Source organism: Leptodactylus fuscus, chromosome 8 (assembly GCF_031893055.1).
Source record: "Leptodactylus fuscus isolate aLepFus1 chromosome 8, aLepFus1.hap2, whole genome shotgun sequence".
Classification (NCBI taxonomy): Eukaryota; Metazoa; Chordata; class Amphibia; order Anura; family Leptodactylidae; genus Leptodactylus; species Leptodactylus fuscus.
This window is the reverse complement of record NC_134272.1, coordinates 51,215,766-51,233,690: the sequence shown is the minus strand read 5'-3', so window position 1 is coordinate 51,233,690 and position 17,925 is coordinate 51,215,766. Positions and strand designations below refer to the sequence as shown.

The 17,925-nt window shown below is 40.9% G+C and overlaps 1 protein-coding gene across 2 annotated transcripts in view; it reads right to left on the bottom strand.

Annotated features, from left to right (window-relative positions):
- Positions 1 to 17,925, bottom strand: part of SNX29 (sorting nexin 29) — a 412,861-nt gene that overhangs the window by 376,504 nt on the left and 18,432 nt on the right. For both annotated transcript variants that reach the window (XM_075285780.1, XM_075285781.1), the window contains exons 2-3: positions 9,128 to 9,192; positions 4,592 to 4,644 (exon numbers count right to left, since the gene is read on the bottom strand). In XM_075285780.1, the coding sequence (XP_075141881.1) occupies positions 4,592 to 4,644; positions 9,128 to 9,192 (118 nt within the window). The remainder of the gene's footprint in view (positions 1 to 4,591; positions 4,645 to 9,127; positions 9,193 to 17,925) is intronic.

The following is a 17,925-nucleotide window of genomic DNA, read 5'->3' as shown; positions in this document are numbered from 1 at the left end:
CGTTGGAGTCTCCATAGGACAGGTGATCTATCTTTCATGTTCCCATGCGGACCCGAACACCGGAGAGCCGAATGGTAGTGTGAACCTAGCGTCAGGTTTTGTAACACTTTGTGCATGAAGGCAGATGCTCCAGTTAACTTCAGTAAGTCAGGAGGCAACACTGAGGAAGAAGTTATGAACGTGTTACACTGTGTATCTGTGCTGGCTATCAGGAGCAATGATGCGTGATGTACACCGCGGGCACAACACTGTCATCGGCAGCACATCATCAACACCTAGTCTGATGTTGGAAAATGCACAGAAGGCTTAACTTAGCCACCAGGAAATTCCTCCCTGGAAATGTTCTGCTACAGTGAGAGAACAAGCTTTTTTGGCTGACATTATCTTTGCTGTACTGCTTAAACAGGACATCAATTGCCCACTAACTGAACGGACAACAGCAATACAGGTTAATAAATAAAATCAGTGAAATGATAGACTAAAGCTCTGTTCACATTTGTGCTGGAAGATCTATCAGAAGTCCCAGTTGCAGATTTTGTCAATTCAATAAGAAGAAAAAAAAAAAAAAAGAAACAGGGCTGTATATCAAAATGATGTGATGATGTTTACGGTCCATGGTCATGTGATATACGGTCCAGGGTCATGTGATGAGTACACAGCTGCCGCTCGTTATAGTCACAGCACAGTAATCAGACATCAGTCTGGTAATGAGCTGTTCACCGATGTGCTAGTCACATGACCATGGAACATAAATCACATGACCATGGTCAGACTTTATCCACTAGAAGTAACAGAATGAATGACAGCAAGCCGAAATCTAGAAAACCGTGAGGAATTGATACAGAAAGTATATTGGAAAATTGTAAAAAAAATTATTATACAAACCATAGCATTTGTCTCTCAATATTGGCCTGAAAGTGGCCAACCCCTTTAAGAGTCCACATGGTATCAGTAATATAACGGATACGGTGAATTGTGTGGCTTCCATGATCAATAAAAAGGCCCCAATGCAGGTGTGACCAGAATCTATTATATTGCTAGAGTCACCAGTACCAGACATCAAACTGCAGCAGTATAGGAGGGACACTGGAAACAGTTGTGTAGTCCATTGTAAGATATATGCAGAGTAATACAACTATTTATTTCACTTCCTATTTTTATCCTGAAATAAAGCTTAAATTAGACTCAACAAGTATTGTGCAAAGCTCCAAAGAAATGAGAGATATCATACAAGATATAACTGGCATTACTTCTACAATCATCATAAGCTGCACACAAAGGAAATATAATCATATAAATAACAGAGTATTTCAATGTATAACCATTACTTTGTCTTGTCACTTGAAATGGTTTTCTAGGGCTAAAAAAAAAAAATGTGACTAAACGAAAGAAATGCTTCTTATATGAACAAACATAACCGAGTATCTTTATGTCGGTTTGGAGCATTTTTACCATTCCTCATATTTTCAGGCCAATGCAATACCCCCTGGTTTATACTTCCTGATTGTGGGAGTGTCAGTGCTATTCCAGACAGCACATTCCAGCATCTGCCCACTGTATCTCCTAGTACTTTTTTTTATTCATGCCCCATACAGCCTGAGGAGGCGCAATGCTCTCCCTGTCTTGCTACATGCTGTGTGCATACACATATTTACCTATACACATGCATATATAATTTATTTTTATTTTTTTTTTTAAATGTAGATTGTGAACCCCACATACAGCTCACAATGTACATTTTTTTTCCCCTATCATTATGTCTTTTGGAATATGGGATGGAAATCCATGCAAACACGGGGAGAACATACAAACTCCATGCAGATGGCTTTTTGCCCTTGGTGGGATTTGAACACCAGGACCCCAGCGCTGCAAGGCTACAGTGCTAACCACTGAGCCATCGTGTGGCCCCACCCACGCATATGTAAATTAACACACATATACATACACACACTGACCTGAAAATGTGTGATTGTGTCTTACAGACAGACAATCTGGTCCCGTGATACAACACTTCCCAACAAGCTTGCATTCACACTGTGCACTTTTGCTCAAAAAATGCACGTGTTTTTATCTGAAAATCACACACCCTTTTAAAAAAAAAATGCATGCATTTTCGAAACCAGCACGTTTTTTTTTTTTTTTTAAACATAGCATACATTGTGCAAAATTGCATGCATTTTTTTTTTTTAAATTTTGAGGCCAAAATTATCATGTGAACAAAGCCTGAGCAGGACTGCGCATGATTCTGATGATCAAGTATTCACATCTATTGCACATGATGTCAGTCTCCTCCACTCTCCCTATGGATCTACCATGCTGCCAGCACATCAGATTCTATAAATGTGCGTGTCTACCTAGCTGCTTCTGCTGATAACAAAGACTTTATTTCTCATACAGTAGAAAAAATTTTATGTAGTCTCAATTAGAATGATTCCTTTCAGCACAATTTTTGTATGTGTGTATAAAAAAATATATAGCTTGGAAAACCCCTTGATACTAAGGCTCCACATTGCAGCAATGCAGGGTTCAATGGGTTCCGTCTTACGTGCGCTGCCCATTGAACTCAATGGGAGGCTTTTTTACCTATTGCTTTCAATGTGTTAACGTGTGCACGCTTAATGCGCGTAACACATTGAAAGCAATAGGTAAAAAAGCCTGCCATTGAGTCAATTGGGCAACGCGCATAAGACGCAACCCATTGAACTAAATGGGATTCAGTTTTACGGCGCTTCTTTTTTACACGAGTTTTGTGGCCAAATCAGCTCCACAAAACTCCGTGTGAATGGAACCTTAGGAGTGGCTAGAACAGAAATGGAAAATATAAAGGGAAGCACTTACAATAGGTTCACACTTGTATACGTGTTTCCGTTCTTCGGGTCCAATTGTAGACCCTAAACACAGAAACCCTGTCCAATTAAAAAGCAGTTACATGCAGACCCCATAGACTATAATGGGGTCTGCCTGAAATAGTCGGAAAAAAAAGTTGTGCTTGCAGGACTGACAGGTGGGAGGTCCTGGGCCAGAACAGACAGCATGGAACCACCCACGTGTCAGCAGATGGCCTGATTAGCATATGAAGTCCTGAAAATAACAGCATATGCTATAGTAACTTATACTATACTATACTATACATATGCACAGCACCATACTTGGCTTTCTGTGAAGAAAGTGTTGTGCTCACCCGAGTGCTGCGGTTACTACAATGAGTTGAATGGAAGGGAGCCTGGGCGTTAGACCCCAGACAATCTTCAATCGGTGCCCTGTCCTAAGAAGAGGTTATCGATTAATAAACCTAGAAAACCCAACTCATTTTCCCAGCTGATAACCATTTTCAGACTTTTTTTTTTTTTTTTTTTAAGAACATACAGTTTTGAAAACCATGTTCTGCAGCCAATGTGCACACAGCACAATCCCAGCAGGTTGAATGTCGGTGCGTCACTTAGTGGAAAGCGCTCTCACTCACTTTAACGAAATCGAGAAAGGTAGCCAAGTGCTATGCTTTGGCTATTTACAGCTTCTTCTGGCTTTAAATGGGCGCATGCTCAGCCAACTGCGCATGCCTGCGGCCATTTTCTTGTGGCCGCTTACACGAGCGTACTGTGTAAGCAGCCACAAGGAAATGGCCACAGGCATGGCAGAGCCGACTGCATATGCGTCCCATTTAAAGCCAGAAGAAGCCATCCGAAGAACACGTCGCAGAGAGGGCGTTCCAGAGGAAGAAGAGGCCGCCGCTGGAGAGTTTCCTCGCAGCACTGGGGATGCCCCCAGTGCTGTCTGAGCGCTGGGAACCGCCCCAGTGCTGCGAGAAAACTCATTTGCGTACCGATGAAAACCGGGATATCTACGGAAAGGTGGTGCGGAGAAGACTTCTAAAGGTAGGAGAAGAATAGTCTTTCTTATGGCTATTCCTACGTGTTAGCAAGAAAAAATGCAGTTTTAATGATTGAATCCCTTGAAAGTGAATGGGAGAGTGGATTTGTCACACCTACACTCAGCCCAGCTACAGTCAGGTTGAATTTACAAAAAGAGGTGAACACCCATAAACCCCCACGATAAGATATTTATCCTCTTACCTATGGATGGAGAATAAATATTGTTGGTAGTAGAAGCCCTTTAACTCCTTCCAACTCAGTACTGCACTATTATGTTGCACAGAGTATAATTAATGCTCAGTGCCATTATAGTGCAGTAATATCATTCTGTGGACACAGGAGCTTCGCCTGCGACATTACTTCCCACACTTGGCTGTGTTGAACGGCCAAAGCCTGGCTAGGTTGACACCAGTGCCTAATCTATGTTCAGGGTTTCCGAACCCGCTTAAAAAATGCGAGGAGAAAAGTCCTGCAAACCCAGCAGACCCCTTTATAGTCTACAGGTTCCACATGTAACCACTTTTTAAGTGGGTTAGCTTTCCAAAGAACAGAAAGCTGAGCGCTAGTGTGAACCTTTCGTCAAAAGATACTCCGTTGAATTAACCCCCTGGATATAGTCAGATAGCAGGTGCAGCTACTCCATTAGTAGTATGTCTTCACAAGCTATAAGCCCTAAAAAGATGCAATGGTAGAAAAACTTTGGACACCTGCATACATACCGGCTATCGGAATCTGATGCAATCTCCTTACGTCCCCCAAATCGAATCTGGCACTGTAAAACAAAGACAGGAAAATGACTTAAAAGACAATTTATCTCAAACTTTACTCCAAGGTGGAAAAACTTGAAAACACTAAAGACACACTGATATCTCCAAACACATTGCCTGTTTTATAGAGTATCAGTCATAAGACAATTTTTTTGGTTGCACAAAGTGCTAAGGTGACTCTATCAATGGATATCAACGGCTTTTCAAAAATTCAAGATAAACACATTTATATCTGTATATCATATCTGATTTGTTTGTTTTTTTCCTAATAGTAGATTTCTTTTATTCTACTTTCTGTACAGGATTATGTGGGCTGCCATCTTGCCTGAGCTTCTCCTCTGTTCTACTAACAGCAATAGACTGTAGCCGACTCACTGAGGTCTAGATGGGAGAGTTTACTAGACATGTTCTGTGCAGGGAGAGGAGAAGATAAGCTGTGACATAATCGATCTTAAGTAGCGAATATAATGATGTTTATTATTAGACCAGAGTGAAAAAATTACAGGATCTACAATACAGATAGCGAAGTGGAAAATGGAAGAAACCCCCCCCCCCCCCAAAAAAAAAAAAAAAAAATATATATACATATATATACACACACACACACAGTGAAGGAAATCATTATTTCATACCTTGCTGATTTTGTAACTTTGTAAATTTTAAGGGTAAGTCAATTTTAACAAGACGATGAAGAATTTGAAAAATAAAATGCAGAAAATCACATTGTATAAATTTTAGAAATCTGTTTGCTTTTTGCATAGAGAAATAAGTATTTGATCCCTCTGGCAAACAAGACTTAATACTTGGTGGTAAAACCCTTGTTGGCGCGCACAGCAGTCAGACATTTTTTGTAGTTGATGATGAGATTTGCGCACATGTCAGGAGGAATTTTGGTTCACTCCTCTATGCAGATCATCTCTAAACCATTAAGATTTTGAGGCTGTCACTTGGCACCTCAGAGATTCAGCTCCCTCCATAAGTTTTCTATGGGATTAAGGTCTGGAGACTGGCTAGGCCACTCCATGACCTTAACGTGCTTCTTTTTGAGCCACTCCTTTCTTGCCTTGGCTGTATGTTTTGGGTCATTATCCTGCTGGAAGACCCAGCCACGACCCATTTTTAATGTCTTGGTGGAGGGAAGGAGGTTGTCACTTAGGATTTTACACAGTACATGACTTCATCCATTCTCCCATTGATGCGGTGAAGTCCTGTGCCCTTAACATTGAAAGACCCCATAACATAATATTTCCATGTCCATGCTTGACAGTGGGGCCGATGTTCTTTGGGTCATAGGCAGCATTTCTCTTCCTCTAAACATGGCAAGTTGAGTTAATGCCAAACAGCTCAAATTTTGCCTCATCTGACCAATCTGGATGATTCTGAGAGTGACTGGGAAAAGGTGCTGTGGTGGTTACCTAAATGGTGCCCATAACTACTGCAATCACTAAGTAGCCATTCAAGGCGTATCTGTTGGCTAAGCAGTGCTTAACCTAGAGAAAAAGATGGCTAGCACATAAACACTGTTCATGAAAATCAATGAGTCCTATGCCTACAACGAGTCTTTGAATGGTTCCCAAAACAGTAATTCATAGGCTACTTAATCAGTTCAGTTGTACAATGGCCACTATTTAAAGTGGTTGTCTATGAAAAAAAAAAGATCCTTTTTTGTTGATTAAAAAAAAAAACTGGTGCAACGATCAGGTGATTGCTGGGACTTTGGCTTATGTGACTCCCACAATCTTCTTTTATCCTCCATTGAGAGGCCACCAGCAGCTACACACTAACCAATAGGAGCATTCCAAGTCCCTGGCGTCTATTTATTGCCTTCATACACTGTGTATGTCAGAGTGATAAATGCTCAAAACACATAAGCCCGTCAATGACGTCCATACTGCGACCCTTAAAGAAGCCTGTTTTATAATATTATCTTCTTTAAGCAGGCCATACACCGACATTTTTCTCACTGTTAGGACAATGATTAGTAAAGATATGAAATGAAAGATTGTCGGCACAATTGGCCACACTTCGTATAACATGGACATAAGTAATGCAGGGGTTTGCCCTCCCCAAAGCTGATATAAAAGGGTTCCAACTAAAAATCACTGGTAAGAGAAAATACTCAAAATTTCTCGAGCTACATACGCAATAACTGATGCCATTTTTTTTTTTTTTTTATCGACACGAGTTTCAGTTTAACACCTTTTCCAGACACTGTTCACAATGAATTTTTAACAAGTGGAGAGACTTGGTTTGTGAATAACATTATATAAAGATAGTAAGAATAAATAAAACCTTTAATAAATGCAGATTTTGTGAAAGCATAAAACTCTAAAATATACTGAATTACAATTAAAGAGACTGTCTAGACGGAAGCTCAAAAACGATATTTAAGTCAGTAGTTGCAAGGGACGACTACCTGCTATTTATTTTCCTCAGATCTGGCTCCTTGGTTGCTTTATAGCTCAGCTCCATTATGGCAGAGATCTGTGACTACAATTTAGCTGTGATGTCTATAGGAAGTCTGGGTTAGTCTAAGACACAACCCGTCTCATTTCTGGTTGAGGCTGCTGCTTCCTGGCTACTCAGAATAGCTGCTGTGTATAAAACCAAGTCTGTTACTACCTCTCCAAAAAGTCATTGTTAGGAAAGCTGATTTAAAGGGATTCTATCATTCGAAAAAAGTGCTTTTAAGTAAACATATGTCTGAATAGCCTTTAAAAAGGCTCTTCTACTAATACCTTTACTTTTTCTGCTGTCCCCGCCATTTCTTTTTAAACCGCTTTATTTCTTTATGCTAATTAACCCCACGGAGCACCCTGGGCGTTTCCCAAAGCCTTCGAGCACCCCCCACGTCATAGCTTTAATACCACCCCTCCACTGCTTGTGCTCCAGCTGCTCTCCTCCTCCCCAGATACTCCTCCTCCTCAGTCTGCCTTCCTCCTCAGTTCAGTTTAATGCCCAGTACTGTCCGAGCGGCCATTTTGGTGTGGTTCTCTGGAGAGCTGAGCATACTGACTATCCAGGGAGGAGGAGGGCAGATGAAGCACAAGCAGTGGGGGGTGACTTGGGGGTGCTTGGATACCTTGGGGAATACCCAAGGTGCTTCCTGGGGCTAATTAGCATAAATAAATAAAGTGGGTTAAAAAGAAACAGCAGGGATAACAGAAGAAGTAAAGGTAGTAGTAGAATAGCCTTTTTAAAGGTTTTAAATGTTTAGATCAAAAGCACTTTTTCCAATGAATCCCTTTACGGTGATTACAGTGCTGTCAGAACTGTTTCATGCGCAGCTTTCTCCTACCCCACCTTTAGCCATCCTATTGCTTCAAATCCCCAATACTACTGGTCCTTAGTATACTGGCTTCTTAGCAAAATCTTGACTATGGCCAAACTGGTGCTGGTTCAAAGATGGAAATCCACGCCTTCCCCACCCATCTCTATATTACTGCATATGATCAACAATTCCTTCTGTTATGAAAAGGCAATTGTCTTGAGTAATCACTCTCATGGTTCATTTATAAGAACTTGGGAAAAATGGACTTAACATAGATTACTGAAATTAACAGAGATGAGATTATGTTGCACCTTTACAGCTACTATTAGCCGCCTTCGTGCCGACCCTCCTGTTGTCTACAAGGTATAATTACTGTCGTTTTGCCCTCCCTCTCTTCCTTGGTGTCCTACAGTGCCGTCCTTCATGTTGTTTTCCTTTTTTTATTTTGTTCTTTTTTTAGTTATTTGTATTTGGTCATATTATGGATCTGCTTGTTGACTTTTGCAGCCCTAGGGCATGGTATTAATGCCTTTATTGATATGCTGTACATGTTATTTGACTTGTATTGTTTAAAACTAATAAAAGATTATTGAAGAAGGCAAGCTGATTGACAGAACGTACAGAAAAGTCAGAATGATCATAAATTAGAGATTACTAAAACACCAGCGAGTAAAAGATGGGCTTCAGACAATTTTTGCACATATACTGAGTGGAAAGTAAAGTCTTAGTATAGGAAAGCCAGGAGGGTTTAAAACATCTCTCCAATTATAAAACAAATACATGAATGGTACATGTGAATATAAGAATTTTTGTAATATATCTCACAAATTAGTCTATGTTTTACATAAAAGTCTATGGAGGGGAAGAGGAGGAGATTGCTTGAAAACATATACAAATAACTGCAGCTGCTAAAAAGTGACTCGGGTAGGTCTGTGTTTCTTCCTCCTCTCTCCATAGAGTTTTAGTGTGAACTAGGTATCAATACAGACTCTTTGTAAACAAACAAGCAGAGTGAAGATAAGGAACAGCGTAATAAGTGGAGAAGGAAAGAGATTTCTTCAATAAGATATATTACAAAGTTTCTTATATTCACCTATACTATTCATTTATGAAAAGTGGTTTTGTAATTGGAGATACACTAAAGGTTTCTGTAGAAAAATTATATTATGTTGATACAAAAATGAATAACCGTTACCACAATATAAAGTGCATTGTACCTGTTTTACAGCATCCAGTAGTCGCTCCATGAGAAATTGTCTTTTTAAGTCGTTGTTCTGTAACCCTGCAATGGAAAAAAACCATTGAAGTCACTCAGAAGAATTATGTGCACAGCAACACGTTATAAGAAAATACGTTCCATTCTTCATGTCTAGCTAGTCCAGCCATCATACAGAAGATGTAATGCTTCTTGTTGGTGAGGCAGTGTGCAAGAAGCCTGAATGTAATATTTGATATGACCTCACACCCTGTTCTGTAAAGTTATGATGAGATTTAAAGCTTCAGGAATAAACAACTCATTTACTGAACATTACTACTAATTTCTTTGACTAGTAGGGTAGATGCCATCTGATATACAGTGGGTGACATAAGTCTTGAACACGTCACCAATTTTCGAAGTAAATATATTTGTAAAGGTGCTATTGACATGAAATTCTCACCAGATGTTGGTAACAATTCATCCAATGCCCAAAGGGAAATAAATCAAGGTATGTGTAATAATGAGAAATTACACAGTTAAAAAGTATTGAACACATGAAGAAAGAGAGGTACAAAAAGCCAAGGAAAGTCATGACACCAGCTTAAATCCATCAGGAATTAGAAAGTCATCCTGCAACTTAGTGACAAATACCATCAGCGGGTTCAACTGATGGCCTATAAATAGTTGTCTCATTACTAAGGTGTCACACAATATCTCATGATGGGCAAAACCAGAGAGCTGCCTCAAGACCATCACAACCATATTGTTGCAAAAGATACTGATGGCTTTGGTTACAGAATAATTTCAAATGTGAATCCCATTCCCACTTTGTGGAAAAGATCGCACCGCGGACATGCTGCGAATTGCAAAGCCGTTGCAGCCTAAGGCTAAGGCCCAACATTGTGGAAGTGCAGCTTTTTTTGTTTCAGATTTTGGTGTGGTTTTTTGAGCCAAAGCCAAGAATGGCTACAAAAGGAATAAGAAATATATAGGAAGTTCTTATACTTCTACCATTTGCTCCATTCAATCCTGGCTTTGGCTCGAAAAGCCGCAATAAAATCTGAAACTGGGACTTATTAATCCTTAGGATGGGTCATCAACTCTAAAGGAGTTGCCCAGAGTGCTTCTCCTGTCCACAGATTGTGGGTGCTATTGCAGCTCAACCCTATTTACTACTGCAGCCATACACAACACACAGACATATGCGGTGCTGTTTTCAGTGCATGTTTTTTGTTTTGTTTTTCTTTTTTAATCTATAACAACCCATCTCATTGATTTTTACCACCAGCATCTACTTCATTGGTCATTCACAATAACCTAGAGAAGGAATTAGCCATAACACAATATAATAAAGGTCACAGCTATAAACTGTCGACAGCAAACAGACTTCATGAAACCTCTATGTACAGATGTAGCAAAGGTTATTATGATGACGCATAAACACTGGTACAAAGTTTTAACTCAACTATTTCAATGGCTTTTATTGTCTTGAGATAGGATGACAAGTTAAAAAGTGCTACATCTGTACATATATTATTAGTTAACCGGTTCATGCTATATTTGTATACTTGATAATATCTCATGGGCAGACCGGTCTACCGACATTAAGCATTGGTTTAAGCTGTTAATATGCTAACAATGGAGGCAAATTCTATTGAATGCAAATTTCCCTCAGCCAACGAAGCGCACAATCAGAACTCAAAGGCTAAAGACGTGTGAAGGGTTTCAAGGGAAGGGATAATGGATTGTGCATAGCTCCGCTGAATTATTATGAAGGGGGATTATTATTGAATCTTAACACTTCATCATCTAAAACAGCAAAGCCAAAAGGCTAAGCCAATAGGTCAAAGCCAATTTCTTATTATTCTGTGTTTGCTTCATTTTACTATCCCCATAGATAAATGACATGGACTTTTTCAATGAATTTTTTAGGCAACAATGAGATTTTCAAGGCAGAGCTGTACAGCATGAGATTGCATAGAACTCAATGCATTTATTTGCCCTGCCGCTGTAGCTCAATAGTCAAAGGGTCCAAAATAGTGATGACCTATCCTAAAGATGGGAAACTAATATCATACTTGTTAGGGTTTGAGATCCCAACATCCTCGTTTATTTCTATTTTGTGTGCCACAAATAGTTAATTTTAAAGGGGTTTTCTAGGTTAAAAATCTTGATGACTTATCCTAAGGGCTGTTCAGCAATACCCGATGGGTGAGTGTTCAATACCAAACACCCGCTGATCAGTTGTCCTCAGCAGCCGATACACAGAGAATGAAGCAGGAAAAAGTGGCGACTTTGCTCTGCATAATGGCAAATCTATATCACTGTAGCCTGGTTCCTACCCCAACACCCCGTCTGACTCTGCTTTCTCCCCAGTGTTCACATGTAGTTACCTGTACCATGGGAGATGGCAGACCAGATTATTATAATAGTAAATTAAGCCATTGATTCACGGAAAAAAATTATTTCTATATACGTCCATTAAAAATCATTGCATGCACATGCAGACTGTGAATAATAAGGAATAATATGGACATCACACAAAAATGCAGATATGTGAATAAGTCCTGAGTTTCATGGTACTGTCACCACCCTGCAATCATGTATGGCAAAATCCCCAGCTGCCCATGGTAGCCATTGACAGCATCAGTTTGAAGGTGATACCTCATCAAATTTCTGCAGTCAACAGGCTAGATTTAGCTAGAAAGTGGGATGTACCTAAAGAGAAAAGCTCTAAATACATTTGGTAAGATGTCGGGTCAGTGGCTCAATATACCTGGCCTCCCATGTAGGTTCTGCTAGATGTGTCTTCCCTGTCACCCTATAGCTGATACCTGGTGGGCCTCTGGTTGCCCCTGCTTAGAGCCTGCCTGGTCCCCAATCACTTGTCTTACATGTCCTGATATGGCACCAGGCAAGAAAATAATAAGTATATATTATATTAAAAAAGCATCATAAAGTAAGAGTAGGACCCATCATGACAGTTTTCTGAGTTTACTCCAGAGAGGAAAGTGGGGGAGGGTGGGAAGCTTTCATTTGGGGTTTGCATTTCCTTGTAATTTTGGTCCACCGCTGCAGTTTGTTCCTCTTTTTGTGACGTCTCAGTGTTCACTTTGTCTGGTGTATGTATATGAAAAGTGGAAAATGGATGGCAGAGACTAATAAAAAAAAAAAAAAAAAAAAATACTGGAAGAGTTACTTATAAAGCAAAACCACAATGTCTTTTTGCTGTCTTTCGGGCCAAACTTACCCAACAAAGGCCAAAAGTGTGTCCATTGGCTAAGATATGTTGATATAGTATACTGCTATTACATACCTAGACACGGCGCCAAAATAAATAAGTGACCACCTGGCACGCTCGCCTCCCCATTTCTGCAACTACACGATGTCTACAGCCCCTTTAATCAGGTGATATGTGGGGGGCTCCAGGTGTTGGATATTGATGAAAGTTGATCACTATTACAAATTTTTGGCTGGATTTCAGCATAAACTATTTTCTTCATTGGACAAGCCCTTTAACAATAAATAACTCCGAACTGTTACCACTAATAGGAATTTGCTGGCACGGAGGACACATTCTTCATCAATCCTTCATAACAAAAAAGTGAAGTTGAACTTCTGTATTTTCCATTTTCTCCTAAAGCTTGATTGTTCCTTCCTGCTTCTCAGCAAGTTATAGACATGACTCTCAGTACAATGCTGACTGTTCTCTGTCGGATTTACAAGTACATAAACAGAATGTGCCAGGTGATATATACAGCTCAATATTTCCATTTTGCAATACTAATCCTTTAGGATGCAGAATAGTTTGTACGTTAATGTTCGGTGACTTTTTTTTCTCATTTTCCTTCCCTGCTTTCCAAGATTCATAACTTAGCTATGTAGGGATTTATGGTTATGGGGATACCAGATTTATATTGGGTTTTATTATGGTTTTACCACCTTTACAAATAAAAAGTCACCTTTTGAAAACGATTTTCCTGGGGTCACTATATTCTGATGGCTAAAACTTATAAACTGTGTTGTTGATGGAGATATGTCAGGGTTCTGCATTTACAGGGCAAGTTGTACTTTTAATTGGTACCAATGTTTGATACGAATGACTTTTTGATCACTTTTTATTGTTATTTTTAAGGGAAAGCGAAGTGATCAAAATACATTAATTTGCGAATTGTGGTATATTTATTTTTTTATGGTATTTACCGTATAGAATATTTTTCAATAGTAGGGGCTTATATGCACATGGGAATCCCTAACAAGTTTGATATTTTTATTTTTTTAATATAAAGATTTTTTTTTTTTTTACTTTTTATTATTTCTTTATTCAGTTTTTGTGCTGAAAAAGTCCGCCTCGGCTTATATTCGAGTCATTACGGTAATACCGTAGTTACAGACCCGGCATGCAGACACGGGGGTGGGTGCTGGGCCGCAGCATTGCCATGCTCCTGGCAGAAGTACCGGGGCCTTCTAGCAGAAGTACCGTAAGTACTTCTGTAGTTTGAAATGAACAGCATCGCCATGGCGATGCTGCGGGCCCGGCACCCACCCCGGTGTCTGTATGCCGGGTCTGTAACTACGGTGGCTGTAGACTGTAGCTATAATGGTGCCACTCTGCTCCAGAGTGGTCGCCATTAGAATCGCCACCTCCATTGTAACTCTTACAGTGGTAATGCCAGAGTTACAGTGGAGATGCCCTCCGCTGCGGGGAAGCGGCAGGTGCCACCATGCTCCTAGAGAGGAGGGAGCGGGCACGACCGCTCTCTCAAATGTGGCCCTGAAGCGCTGAGGGAGATCCCCAGCCGCCGGAGCTGAAGGGGGGATCCCCGACAGGACCGCGTACCTGGAGGAAGACCTCGGCTGTCGGACCTGAAGGGGACCTGCCGCCGGCAGAAGCGCTGAGTGGAAATCCAGGCAGCCGAATCTTCCAGGGATTCCCCTCAGCGCTTTTGCCGGTGGCCGGCCACAGTTCCCCTTCGGGTCCAGCAGCCAAGGTCTGCCTTCAGGTCCGCGCTCCTGCCGGCAGCCAGGGATTCCCCTCAGCGTCTCTGTAAAGGCTCCCCGGCTGCAGTGCTTTTCTTTTGCAGGCTGCTCTATGCAGCCTACAAAATAAATGACTATTTTTGCAATGTATTGCAATGCATTAGCAATGTAATGCATTGCATTAGTGATCAGACCCCCTAGGGTTAAAGACCCCTAGGGTGTCTAATAAATGCAAAAAAAATAAAGTATAAAAAATTCAAATCACCCCCCCTTTCCCTAGAACACATATAAAACTAACACTGTGAAACACATACATGTTAGGTATACCTGTGTCCGAAAACGCCGTAGCTGGAAAAAAAAAGTGGTCTAACTGCCCCTTCCCTGAGTTTTTTTTTTCCCTCCATTTGGAATTCAGTCTGACTATAGCCAGGCTAAATATAGGGTATCTGCAGTGCTCCTGTTCCGTCGGGAAGGGGTTAATAGGAGCACTGCAGATACCCTACATTCAGCCAGGCTGAATTCCAAGTGGGGGGGGGGGGACACAAAAAAACTCAGTCTTCAAGCTCAGGGAAGGGGCAGACAACCAAAACACCCCCTCCCCTTCCCCTTCACACCCCCCCCCCCCCAGGCTTATACTCAAGTCAATAAGTTTTCCCAGTTTTTTGTGGTAAAATTAGGGGGGTCGACTTATATTCGGGTAGGCTTATACTCGAGTATATACGGTACATACACACACACACACACACACACACACACGTACGTCCCACTAGGGGACTTAAAGCTCGGATCTCATATCCCCAGTGCAATGTGCTACATTATAGTATCGCACAACATTGCACATTACATCCCCATAGAAACTGTGCATAGGCAGTCAGGGAGCTGTTGCCTGGCCTCCTGGCTGCCATGGCAACCGCTTGGAACCTGCAAACTTATCGTGGAGGGTGGGAGAGGTGATGGGGGGGGGGCACCATGTAGTTGCAGGCGTGGGGAGGGGAGAGTGCCTGGTGGTCATTTATTTAGGCTATGATCTTGCCCCCAGATCCTCTGGATGTGATCGCTATTGAGCACGGCATCCATGAGGTTCGTGCACCGGAGATGAAGTATCTTCTGACTTCAGCAGCTGGTCCCGGCTCCTGTGCCCGCAGCATTACAGTGTCGTACTATTACGGCACTGAGTGATAACTGTACACAGGAAAATGTAATAGTATGCCTCAAAGGGGGAAGGGGTTAATGAAATTCAAGGAAAAAATATATAGAAATGGGGAGTTTTACCTTCAAGAGGCATTCCAAACCTTAATAATAGGTTATATACTGGGGGCAGTTCCTGTATGAAAAGATAACCCGGCCACAGTAAGGAAGTCATGGCTGGGGTTCAGTCCAGACCATTGAAAGTTCCCGCATTCATGGTCGTATCCATTTGCAACTGATCAAAATATCAGACTGTCACCACCAAAATGGCTCTTACCCCAAAAATGCCCACAGCATACGCACCTGACATAAACCAAGTGTTTTATACAACAAAAAAGACATGATAACCTTTTGCTTTGGGTCAGTGCAATTACATAGATACCAAATTTATTTCTTTGATACTACAATCACACTGACATTTTTCTATCCATTCTGATCCATCATAGGATAAGAACAGACTGACACATTAAGACAATGACAGATGCAGCCGAAAAGCCTTCCATTGGTATCTATAACAAGGGGTTTTTAAACCTGCGTGGAGGATTTTATCTTCTGTGTAACAATTAAAAGGGTTGTCCAGGGAGCCAAGATTCACTTACCTGTCCCAGCAGGCTCTTGCTGCTGGACCTGGGAACTCCAGACTGGTCCTCACCCCCAGGTCACGTGATCCAGAGCAGCGCTCCGAAACCCAGTTGCTTCACCCCCTCCCTCCTTCCCTGATCTGTATTATGGGGGCTGGCATAAAGTGTTGTTTCTAATCACATGGCGAGGCTGGACCCCCAGATCCATCACCAAGAGTCCGCCAGAACAGACAAGTGAATCAAAACTCACCAGACAACCCCTTTAAACAAATAATATGGAAGAAGGCTTATGCCTTGTTTTTAATATTAGAGTAACTGGTGATGGATTCACATAAAAGGCACTCCCCACCTACCTGAACAGCAGTGTGAACCAAGCCTTATGCTTCACTGCTTTTAAAAAATATTAAATCCATTTGAAAAATATTCTGAGCCCCATACATTTTTTTGTTTTTCTGTCACTGGAATAATATGAGAGTTGTTTCTTGTGGGTTGAGATTCAGTTTTTATTTATATTTCTTTGGAATACATATGACTTTTTGATCACTTTCTATTCCATTTCCCTATTGAAAAAGCAATGTTTATTTAAAAAATATATATATATATATGTATTTGGGCAATTTTGGCAACATGTATATTTTTTATGGTGTTTGCACCGCAAGATACAATACGTGATATTTAATAGCTCATACTTGGGGATATATTTATTGTCTAAAGTTTGATCAGATATTTGGGAAATGAGTGTTTAACTTTTCAATAAATAAAAATGATTAATCTTTAACGTTAGTTTTCTTGTCCTGCTAAGAGACTTCAGCATCGATAACTTGTATAATATATTTCTCACTTGATGCAATGTATTGTGCATGTGATATCTTCTCATTGCCTACTTCTTCTAGTAGAGTGAAATCGCATTACCAAATTGGTAGGTTTGGGGGCTGCATTAGTATGACCCTATGAGAATTCCTCAGCACCCTGTGATCACACAAGGAGTCCAGTCTCTTTGTATAACCTTAAACAAGGGTTAAATAGATGGGATCACAGATCATCTCTTTGGATCGTCAGAAAAAATGGTGGTTCTTATTGTGTACACATGAGAAATAGTAAAACACTGTATAGAGTAACACTTCAGTCACAGAACAAACATTAAATATAAGGTCTAGCTAGTAAATGCCAAGAATTACAACACAAATAATAGTGTTTTGCTACTGGCATTTTAGCTCTGGGGTCATTTATTACAGGCTGACTAGTACATCATTTTTTCTATTATTATGCAGAGCAAACTGTAAAGATTTTACAAGCGTACAGAGAGAACATACGGCTACACACTGCCCACAGACCAGCAATTTACACTATGTGATAAGGCCGCAGCAGACAGCTAGTACTGATATTCTGGATATTGATACCACCTACCTGATAAATGGCCAATATACAGACCATAATATCATTCTATGTTTCTGCTGCATCTACTGATCTTCTTGAAAGGGAATTTCCAGGATGTATTTTTATGGCCGATCCTAAGGAGATCGGATTGATAAGGATTAGAGATGAGCGAACACTAAAATGTTCGAGGTTCGAAATTCGATTCGAACAGCCGCTCAATGTTCGTGTGTTCGAACGGGTTTCGAACCCCATTATAGTCTATGGGGAACAGATACTCGTTAAGGGGGAAACCCAAATCCGTGTCTGGAGGGTCACCAAGTCCACTATGACACCCCAGGAAATGATGCCAACACCTCTGGAATGACACTGGGACAGCAGGGGAAGCATGTCTGGGGGCATCTAACACACCAAAGACCCTCTATTACCCCAACATCACAGCCTAACAACTACACACTTTACACACTCAATACCACCTCTCTGACAGTAGGAAAACACCTTGAAACATGTGTATTTGGCACTTGCAGTGAGGAGAGCTTGTCACCAGCAGTGAATTTGGCCCTTGTAGTAAGTTGAGGTTGGCACCAACATTTGTTTTGAAAATCAGGGTGGATTGAGCCTCTAACCAGCAGAGTTTGGGCAAATTCATGGTGGAGGGAGCCTCTAACCAGCCCAGTATGGACCAATTCATGGT